An 11,414-nucleotide genomic window follows, 5' to 3' on the forward strand; every position below is an offset into this window, starting at 1 on the left:
TGCTATTGTGGAGGTGAGGAACAGAATCTGGGAGAAATTGGTGGGAATACGGGAATAAAATGGGATTCGTGCAGTGCGGGAAGAGTGTAATTGAGAGCTTTATAGACAGCACAGACTCTTCCCAGTTTCTTCCCAGCTATTATCAGGCAACTGAATCATCCTACCACAACCTGAGAGCAGTGCTGATCTACCATCTACCTTATTGGAGACCCTCAGACTGTCCTCGATCGGACTTTACTGGCTTCACCTTGCTCTGAACGTTATTTCCTTACCATGTACAGGTATCTATACACTGAAAATGGCTCGATTGTGATTACGTATTGTCTTTCCGCTGCCTGGATAGCACGCAACAAAGGCTTTTCACTGTACCTGGTTATACGTGACGATAAACAAAACCAAACTGACTCTGTGACCCTTGGGATACATTTCTTGAGTAACTTTGCACTTTGATCAATAACAGCACAGACATGGTGTTTCAGAAACTCGCATATTATTTTGCTTCTTTCGTGAGATGATCCTACCTGGAATGAGTTGAAGAAAAGCTCAAAGTGCATCCTGATTTCCCATGCTAACCCAACGTAGGTGTGTGGCACACCAATAAACACAGCATAATGGACTCCAAAGACCAGCACAAGAATCAACGTCGATTTTGCCAATTTCCTTAAAAACAGATAAACATAACATGAAACATTTGAAATAATACTCGCAAATTCACCTGTTGTCCTATTTGAACATAGACACAAAAAGCTGGAGTTACTCGGTGAGTCAGGCAGCATCTCTGGAGAAAAGGAATCAGTGCATTTCGGGTTGTGACCCTTCTTCAGGAGTTTAGAAGGAAGAGGGGGGATCTTATAGAAACATATAACATTCAAAAAAGACTGGGCAGGCTAGATGCAGGAAAAATGTTCCCAATGTTGGGTGAGTCCAGAACCAGGGGCCACAGTCTTGGAATAAAGGGGAGGCCATTTAAGACTGAGGTGAGAAAAAACGTTTTTTTACCCAGAGAGTTGTGAAATTGTGGAATTCCCTGCCACAGATCACTGGATGGATTTAAGAGAGAGTTAGATAGAGCTCTAGGGGCTAGTGGAATCAAGGGATATGGGCAGAAGACAGGCACGGGTTATTGATTTGGGACGATCAGCCATGATCACAATGAATGGCGGTGCTGGCTTGAAGGGCCAAATGGCCTCCTCTTGCACCTATTTTCTATGTTTCTATGAGTCTGAAGAAGGGTCTCGACCCAAAACGTCACCTATTTATTTTCTCCAGAGATGCTATCTGACCGCCGAGTTACTCCAGCTTTTTGTGTCAAACTTTGGTTTAAACCAGCATCCTTCCTACATGTAAGAATAACCTCCTGAATAGCATACTTGGTCCTGCACTAATCTATTTAGATCCCTTCTCCACCTTCAAGCATTTCACTTTTATCTATCTCACCTGAAGGCGTCTTCCTTATGAACGTCACAAAGATATTAATGTTTATGTCATTTTAATCATACCCTTTTCCAATTGACCTTAATGCAATCCAGTCACCTCTCTGCTTCAGCATTTTATCCGGGGTGGGAGATTGCAACCTTCACGTGGTCCGCCCTGTTTCGACGAATGCAATCAACCTGGCGTGCACAATCAACTAAGATAAAATCGAACAAGTTGTCCTACAGCTTTAGGCTGTGCACGCCATACGCAAGAAGAGGAAGCCTTTTATTCCAACTTGCCCAATCTCATCATCAGATCATAGATGATAGGAGAGGGATTTAAGCCATTCAGCCCATCAAGTCTACTCTGCCATTCAATCATGGCTGACCTATCTCTCCCTCCTAACCCCATTCTACTGTCATAGAGATAGATAGATAGATAGATAGATAGATAGATAGATAGATAGATAGATAGATAGATAGATAGATAGATAGATAGATAGATAGATAGATAGATAGATAGATATAGATATGCCATTTATTGTCACTATACATGTACAATGAGGTTAAAAGCAGCTCGTACTCAGTGCATACATATAATTTAGTACAAAAAACAAGAAACAGAAAACAAAACAAAAGGTGGGGGGGAGGATAGGTGCACAATTCTGCGGCGCTATATACATATCTATAAAGGCAAAATGGTGAAGGATGAATAGGCAGTATTTTTAGGCAGTTGTTTAAAAATTATTTTAAATATTAAAAAAAAATTTAAAAATATTAAAAATTACAGTTACAATACACATTACAGTTCCAAATTTCAGTACGTGGATAGAATAGATGGAAGTCCGGGTGTTGGGCTGTGAAGTCAGTGCATGTGTGAATTAAGAATAGTTATGACTTTCGGAAAGCAACTATTCCTGAGTCTATTTGTCCTAGTTTTGATGCACCTATAACGCCTTCCAGAGGGCAGCAGGTCAAACAGTCCAAACGCAGGATGGGAGCTGTCCTTGATGATATTCTTTGCCCTGCTAAGGCAGCGGGAGGTGTAAATATCCATCAGGGAGGGGAGAGGGCAACCAATGATCTTCTGTGCTGTCCTAGTTACCCTCTGAAGCCTCTCCCTGTCTGCCATGGTGCAGCTGCCGTACCATGCTGTAATGCAGTATGTCAGCAGGCTCTCGATGGACGAGCGGTAGAAGGTCAGCAGCAGGTTAGAGTCCAGGTTATGGTCATCTCCCCACAACCTCTGACACCCGTACTTATCATGCTTGGATACCCTTTGCTAAGTTCATTTCTTGTGGAGTTCTTGCTTGAAGGATTCCTGGCCCACTCATTGTATTGATACTGGGCTCCAGATGTCATTTCAACGAGATGAAGAGGAGGACTTGTGTTTCTTTTTTGGTTAACTTTGCAGATGACTAATTGAGGGAGAACAGAAAGGTGTTTTGCTGTCTTTAACAGATGTTTCTTTCAACACAAAATTAGTTGCGTAACTATTCCTTGTTTACTGTAGTTCAACTGATCTGCGTAGAATTTATTGCCATTATTATCTGGAAAATGGCGATGACTACATCTCAAGGATAAACAATCGACTTCAAAGCAGCTGGAAATACTTGGAGAAATGTAAAGTATCACAAAGTTACAGTGTTTTTATTTAGTAGAGAAAGGAACTGCAGATGCTGGTTTAAACCGAAGATACTCAAAATGCTGGAGTAACTCAGCAGGACAGGCAGCATCTCTGGAGAGAAGGAATGAGTGACGACTTTTCTCTGAAGAAGGGTCTCGACCCGAAACGTCACCCATTCCTCCCCAAAGATGCTGCCTGTCCCGCTGAGTTACTTCAGTATTTTGTGTCTATCTAGTTTTTTTTTATATAAAGGTGAATGGAGACAGAATGTTCCAAAATGTTGGAATATATTCCATGTTTGTGTCAGCTTCTGAGTTAACGTTAAAACCATAAACGTAAGCAAATGACAGCTTCTCAACAAAACCAAAAAGAATGTTTCAAGAGGGGGTGAGAAAGCACATGGCTTTGAAGACTGTTATGCAGGCAAGAAAATAAGTGGCATATTTTGTCACTGAAAGCATTGCTATCTCCTTTCCTTAATAAACAAACTGTGATTTCAAGAATGCAGCCTTAATCAATTTTCACACTAATTTAAATTTCAGAACATCCATGGTGATATTTGCAAATTACTGTCATGCTTCGTTTGGTTTGATGTGTATAAACGACAGATCTCCATTGCTTTAATATGTTTGAGGCTGGGAAACAACAATGGGCCACAAAGCCTCCACTGTTTTTGAAGTGCCAAGTAGCTGCATTAGCTTTGAAGATGGAGTGAGAGATGGGAACGCACTTATCTGAGCCAAATGCGCAGGGTGATATCTCAGTAAGTGGGTTTACATGCCTGCCTAGCGCCAGTCGCTAGTCCGCAGAGACTATCATTCCAACAAATGTGATGTTTAGGATATTGGTCAGATGCAACTTTAAAGATTGAAGCAACTCTGAGGAAGGGTCTCGAACTGAAACGTCACCTATTCCTTCTCTCCAGAGATGCTGCCCGTCCCGCTGAGTTACTCCAGCTTTTTGCGTCTATCTTTGGTTTAAACCAATATCGCCCGTTCCTTCCTACGTACTATGTTACTAATTGCTTTATACTGCAGCATTGTTTAACGCAGAAGCTGTCAGAACTTTGCCTCTGCGGAGTAGACACACTGTGAAACTGCTAAACGCCTCTTCCGAAGACCTTTTTATAAAGCACTTTGATTACTGGCTAATGCATCATCTGCACTCAACCACACTCAGTGCTGGAACATCTGGATAACAAAAACACCTTTGTCGAAGTCCTTTATTGACTCTAACTCTACCAGCAACATCATAACTCCAACCAAACTCATCTCCAAACTCCTGAACCCACGACCCAACAGTTCCCTCAGTAACTCCCTGACTTCCTGACCTGTAGACCGCAATCAGCAAGGACAGGTGATAAACCATTCTCCATGTTTACCTGACGACCCACAACGCTGCATATTCAGCCCCTACTGAACTCCCGACACATTCAAAACTAAGCTGGCAAACTCAGCCCTGTCTCCATTTACAGGTTTGGATGACAAGCAATGAAGGAGCGGGAGCCAAATAAGAACACACGTTGCTGGAGTAACTCAGCAGGTCAGGCAGCATCGCTGGGGAACATGGATAGGTGATGTTTTGGGTCAAGACTGTTCTTCAGACTGTGGCAAGGCAAGGCAACTTTATTTATATAGCACATTTCATACACGAGGCAGACTCAAAGTGCTTCACATAAAAACATGTCATACAATAAAATTAAATAATAAAATGAAATAAAATCGAACTAAAAGAAAAGAAAAGCAAAATTAAAAATGCATTATAAAAAGTGCAAAAGTTAAAAGTGCAATCTAGTTAAGATTTAGCTGAAAGCTAAAGTAAACATAAAAACATAAACATAAAACTGTGGTGGGTGTGGGGGGAGGGAGGGAGGGAGAGGGGATAGTGGAAGAAGGAGAGAGGCAGCACTGCAAAAGGGGAGAGGCAGCACAAAGTATGATGCAGGGGAGGGAGGTTTTGATAGGCAGATGTTTGGAACAAAGGCTTGAGATAAGAACAGTAGGCATGTGGCAGGTTTGAGGTGTAGTGCATTGTGAAGCTAGAGATAGGAAAGTCGTAGAAGGGGGGTGGGGGTGGGATTGGAGTGGAGAAATAGGTGGGAGTCTAGGTGATGCACATGGAATAGAGGGGGGGGGGGCGGAGAAAGGAGCAGGGAGTTGTTAGAGGTTACTTAAAATTGGAGAATTCAACATTCATACCGGAATGTGTAGGAAGGTATTGCAGATGCTGGTTTACACTGAAGATAGACACAAATCGCAGGAGTAATTCAGCGGGACAGGCAGCATCTCTGGGGAGAATGAATGGGTGATGTTTCGGGTCCTGGTCCTTCTTCAGGCCATATCATTGGGTTGTAAGCTACTCAAGCGTGATTTGAGGTGCTGTTCCTCGAGTTTGTGTGTGGCCTCAGTCATTCTGACAATGGAGGAGGCCTAGGTTAGAGAGGTCAGTGTGGGAATGGGAAGGGGAGTTAAAGTTGTTAGCGACTGGGAAATGCCGTAGGCCTTGGCGGATCAGAAGCAAATGTATGACAAAATAGTCGCTGTCTACGCTTGGTCTCGCCGATGTAGAGGAGGCCACATCGGGAACAACGGATGCAGGATATGAGGCTGCAGGTGAACCTCTGTCTCACCTACAAAGAATGCTGAGGTCCCTGGATGGAGGCAAGAGAGGAGATATAGAGACAGGTGTTACATCACTTGTGCTTGCAGGGGGAAGAACGAAGAGAGAGAGAGAGAGAGAGAGAGAGAGAGAGAGAGAGAGAGAGAGAGAGAGGGAGAGGCAGAGGGAAAAAGAGAGAGAGGGAGGGTGTGAAAGAGAGAGAGAGAGAGAGGGAGAGGGAGGGAGAGAAAGAGAGAGACGGAGGGGGAGGCGAGGGAGAGCGAGGGAGAGGGAGAGAGCGAGGGAGAGAGAGGGAGAGATGGAGAGAGCGGCAGAGGAAGAGGGAGAGAGAGAAAGAGAGAGGAGAGCTGAGAGAGACAGAGAGAGAGAGAGAGATAGAGAGAGGGAGAAGGAGAAGGAGAAAGAGAAAGAGAGAGGGAGGGGGAGTTCGAAGGAGAGTGGGGGAGAATGAGCGAGAGCGAGGGAGAGATGGAGAGAGCAGGAGAGAGGGAGAGGGAGAAGAGAGAGAGAGAGAGAAGAGAGAGAGAGAGAGAGAGAGAGAGAGAGAGAGAGAGAGAGAGCGAGAGAGATGAGAGAGAGAGAGAGAGAGAGAGAGAGAGGGTATCCATGCACTGTATACTTGTATTTATACTTATGCATTTTAAACATGTATGTCATGTTTTGTACTTTGGCAATAAAACAATGTATTTTTATCATGCCAAATAAAAAAAAGAAAAAAAGAGAGAGAGACCATGTAGGGGGGAGATGGAAATGTTGGAGGATGATGTGTTTAACCATGAGCTAATAGCACGGAGTCAAACCAACCCCTTCCTTAGTATCAGCAGAATGAAAGAGCTATACATCACGTTCCACAAGCAAACAAGCCCCAGCCTGAATCAATGACATTGAAGTGAAGATGCTCGAGAGATTTGTTCCTAGCCATAAATCATATCACCAACAAATAGTCCTGGTCGAGCTAGGTTGACACTATGGCCACGAGACAACACCAATGCCTCTACTTCCTCAGGGTGTTATCAAAATACAGCACGACTTCAACTCTAACCAATTTCTACAGATGTACTGTAGAACGTATCCTATCCCAATGCAGGACAGCGTGGTGTGGCAACTGCTCAGCCCAAGATCACATGAAATTGCAGAGAGCTGTCCAGTTCATCAGGCAAACCAGCCTCCCCCCTAATTGACTCTCTATGTACATGTTGCCCCAGGAAAGCAACCCACATAATCACAGAAACACAGAAACATGGAAAATAGGTGCAGGAGGAGGCCATTCGGCCCTTCGAGCCAGCACCACCATTCATTGTGATCATGGCTGATCGTCCCCAATCAATAACCCGTGCCTGCCTTCTCCCCATATCCCTTGATTCCACTAGCCCCTAGAGCTCTATCTAACTCTCTCTTAAACCCATCCAATGATTTGGCCTCCACTGCCCTCTGTGGCAGGGAATTCCACAAATGGCAGGGAATTCCACAAAGGACCATTCGCACCCAGTCATTCTCTCGTCTCCCACATCCCGGCAGGAAACACAGAAGCCTGAAGCACTCTCCACCAGATTCAAGAACCGTTTCTTTCCCACCCAGACTCTTAAATGGCCCTTTCATATGCCGAAGATAAATTCTCAATCTACCAATCCACCTCATTACAGCTCTTGCTCTTTTTTTAATCTGCACTTTTTATTTAGCTGTAATGCTAAATACTGCATTCTGCCTCTTCCTCTCTCTTGTACTAATGTGATGTACTTATAGTTTATTTATAGTATGATGTGTCTGGATAGCATGCAAAACAAAGTTTTTCACTGCATCTCAATATGTTAGTATAAATCCAATTCCCCTTATAGCCACCAGTATGTTAAAGATTGCTGGAGAAGGACACTAAAGGGCCTGTCCTACTTGGGCGACCTAATCCATGAGTTCTGGTGAGTTTGCCCTCGACTCATACTCGCAGCATGGTCGACATGAGGTCTTTGTGACTCTCCTTCATGCTCGAGGGTAGTCCCTGTGTACTCGAGGCCTCAAGAAGGTTGCGGCGTATTTTTCAACATGTTGAAAAATGCCCGCGAATAAAAAAAGGTCGCCATGGAAAAAATCGATACTTTTTTTACTCGTAGGTTTAGTCGTAGTAGGTCATAGTAGGTCGTAGTTAGTCGTAGGTAATCGAGGGTAGTCGAAGGTAGTCGTTGATAGTCTTCATCATAGTCGAAGGGAGGTCGAAGGAGATCGAAGGAGGTTGGCTTCACTCTCCACTATTTGGTGCCCAATTTTCCCGAAGCTAGTTGAAGCTGGTCTTCAACAGTCAAATTGAAGTTGAAGGTGGTCTTCAACATGACATTATTGCAAACTCTCCTAAACTCGAGAATTAGGTCGCCGCAGTGGGACAGCCCCTTAAAGATGTTCTATCAGAAGTATTGGTTGATGAAATATAAAATCAAATTTAGATAGTGTGTGAATTGGGTTTAAAGCTGGGTGTAAACCTTCCTAATTGAAGTAGTGTGTTGATGTGTGCCAAGATGCAGATAGCTGAGTGGTTTAGATCTACTGCAGCAAATAGAGTTGCTTAGGAAGTTAGATTTCCAGGCTAGAAACCTGGACAAGCGGAATAGAAACCAGGAGTTTGCTCCGTAAAGGCGACAGGACAGAGGCTGTGGACAAAAGTGCTGGAGAAACTCAGCGGGTGCGGCAGCATATATGGAGCGAAGGAAATGGGCAACGATTCGGGCCAAAAACCCTTCTTCAGACGGATGTGAGGGGGGGAGAAGGGTGGGTGGGGGGGGGGGGGGGGAGAAGAAAGGAAAAAGGAAGAGGAGATTCAGATTCAGATTCAATTTTAATTGTCATTGTCAGTGTACAGTACAGAGACAACAAAATGCATTAGGAGGAGCCCGAGGGTCTGAGGGAGAGCTGAGAAGGGGAGGAGAAAATAAGGACTACCTGAAATTAGAGGTCAAAGTTCATGCCGCTGGGGTGCAGACTGCAAAAGTGAATTATGAGGTGCTGCTCCTCCAATTTACGGTGGGCTTCACTCTGGCCATGGAGGAGTAATTTCAGGCAGTCCTTACTTTCTCCTCTCCTTCTCAGCTCTCCCTCAGCCCACTGGCTCCTCCTCTTCCTTTCTTCTCCCATTCCCCCCCACCCTCACATGATCTGAAGAAGGGTTTTAGCCCGAAACGTTGCCTATTTCCTTCGCTCCATAGATGCTGCCCCACCCGCTGAGTTTCTCCAACTTTTTTGTCCACCTATTTTTCAGCATCTGCAGTTCCTTCTTAAACAAGCTCAGGCTGTGATGCCTGAGGTTTTACTGCATGTAGCCAGACATCAACTTGGGTATCTTCAGTCTAGTTTAGTTTAGTTTAGTGCTGCAGTAGGGAAACAGGCCCTTCAGCCCACCGGGTCCGTGCTGGCCAGCGAACCCCACACGTTTCTTCCCAGAGGCAATTCGGACTGTAAACGCCTATCTCACCAGGGACTAACTCTACTGAACGTTTTTCCTTCCATTATTTATTATGTAAAAGAATATGTGTGTTATGATTGTGTTTATAATTTGTTTGGTTGTTTTGTTGCTTGTCTTTTGCACAAAAGTCCGCGAGCATTGCCACTTTCATTTCACTGCACATCTCGTATGTGTATGTGACAAATAAACTTGACTTGACTTGACTTGACTTGACATTAACGCAATCTGTGCACACTTGGGACAATTTACAATCATGCCAAGCCAACTAACTTACAAACCCTGTACCTCGTTGTAGTGTGGGAGGATACTGGAGATGCAGGAGAAAGCCCACGCAGGTAGCTGAGGAGAGCGTGCAAACTCTGTACAATCAGTTCCCGTAGTCAGGATCGAACCCAGGTCTCTGGCGCTGTCAGGCAGCAACTGTACGGCTGCACCACCGTGCTGTCTCGTATCTCTTGGCGATCAAGGAACACAATGTTCCTGCATACCCATGTGCGTAGTCTCATGGATATACAGGGAATGGAGGGAGATGAGTCACATGCAGGCAGAGGGGATTAGTTGAACGGGACAGCATGTTCCGCAGTTGTGGGCATTATTGGCTAGACGGCCTTTTCCTGTATTGTACTATTCTGTGTTCTAATTAATCTGCATCTATATTCAGAGCAAGTACAATTCCTCAATTAAGTTGCATTTTGCCATAGTACTTTCTAATTGCTTAGCAACAACCAAACATAAATGTAAAACTTAAAATTCTTGGCTTATTTTCTAAGGTCCATTATGATCAATGCAGCAGGATTTCAGAAAATTGTTTACTTTTTTCTTGTTTTATAGATTGACACCGAGCCAATTAACCTACAAACCTGCACGTCTTTGGAGTGTGGGAGGAAACCGAAGATCTCGGAGAAAACCCACGCAGGTCACGGGGGGAAGGTACAAACTCCGTACAGACGGCGCCCGTAGTCAGGATGGAACCCGTATTTCTGGCGCTGTGAGGCAACAACTCTGCCGCTGCGCCACCGTGCTTCTTCCTATCGAATCCACACACAAGATGAGAAGTTGTTCAGCCAGAGCCAACCGCACTTCTCAGCGTCTGCACACAATGGTGTCTGTCTTGTCGCCTCTTGCGCTTCTTGTGTGTGGTGGTGGAAAGATTGGTGGAAACAGGGCCGCGATCGACGTGAACGCTCTTACCTTGACCTCACCACCGTGCAATCCATCTAGCAACGTAGGATCTAGCAATGACAGGAGCAGTCTCTCTGTGAACCTTTATACAATTTTTTAACTTATTGGTTGGTGGGTATACATTTTGAAAGATTCAAAGTGGTGGTAACATGCTTCTTGTGACACTAGTGAGTGTGGGACAGTTTGCCGCTCAGCTCCAGTGACGCAGGTTCAATCCTGACCTCCGATGATGCCTGCGTGGGGTTTGTGGGGTCTGATGGACTGGGCTGTGTTCACCGCCCTCTACACACGTTTCCTCACGGATTCTCTGGTTTCCTCCCGCATTGCAAAGTTATGGCAGCATGTTAATATGTCCTTTAAATGATAAAATCATTGTAAATTATCACTACTCTAGATGGAGTCGTCGCAGAATCAGGATGAGTTGATTGATATGTGAATGAGAATAGTTTACAGGGAAATAATTAGGATAATGGGACTGCGGTGACAACTGGCATAAACTCAATGGGCTGAATGGACCCAGGTTGTGTTGTATAAAAATAGTGTTAAATAACAAAATGTTATTATTGTAAAATGCACAGAAGCGAGATAAATTACAGAGAGAGAGAGAGAGGGAGAGAGGGGGAGGGGAGAGAAAGACAGAGAGAGAGAGAGAGAGAGAGAGAGAGAGAGAGAGAGAGAGAGAGAGGGGGGGGGGGAGGAAGGGAGAGGGAAGGGAGGGGGGAGGGAATGTGGAGAGAGAGAGGGAGAGAGAGAGGGGGAAGAGAGGGAGAGAGAGGGAGAGGGAGAGAGAGAAAATAAAGGGAGAGGTGAGAGTGAGAGAGAGAGAGAGAGAGGAGAGAGGGAGAGAGGGGAGAGGGGAGAGAGGAAGAGAGAGAGAAGGAGAGAAGGGGAGAGGGGGAGAGGGGGAGGGGGGGGGAGAGGGAGAGACGGAGAGGGGAGGGAGAGAGGGAGAGAGGGAGAGGGGGGGAGGGGAGGGGAGGGGGAGAGGGAGAGGGAGAGGGAGAGGGGGGGGGAGAGGGGGAGGGAGGGGGAGGGAGGGGGGGAGAGGGAGAGCGAGGAGGGAGGAGAGAGGGAGCGAGAGGGAGGGAGAGAGAGGGAGAGAAGAGGGAGAGAGAGGGAGAGGGAG

General features: G+C 45.4%; 1 protein-coding gene across 1 annotated transcript in view; it reads right to left on the reverse strand.

Moving 5' to 3' along the window:
- LOC129698546 (parathyroid hormone 2 receptor-like) overlaps positions 1-11,414 on the reverse strand; it is a 126,622-nt gene that overhangs the window by 6,630 nt on the left and 108,578 nt on the right. Inside the window, exon 11 of the mRNA XM_055637625.1 lies at positions 522-660. Within this exon, the coding sequence (XP_055493600.1) occupies positions 522-660 (139 nt within the window). The remainder of the gene's footprint in view (positions 1-521; positions 661-11,414) is intronic.

Source organism: Leucoraja erinacea, chromosome 7 (assembly GCF_028641065.1).
Source record: "Leucoraja erinacea ecotype New England chromosome 7, Leri_hhj_1, whole genome shotgun sequence".
Classification (NCBI taxonomy): domain Eukaryota; kingdom Metazoa; phylum Chordata; class Chondrichthyes; order Rajiformes; family Rajidae; genus Leucoraja; species Leucoraja erinaceus.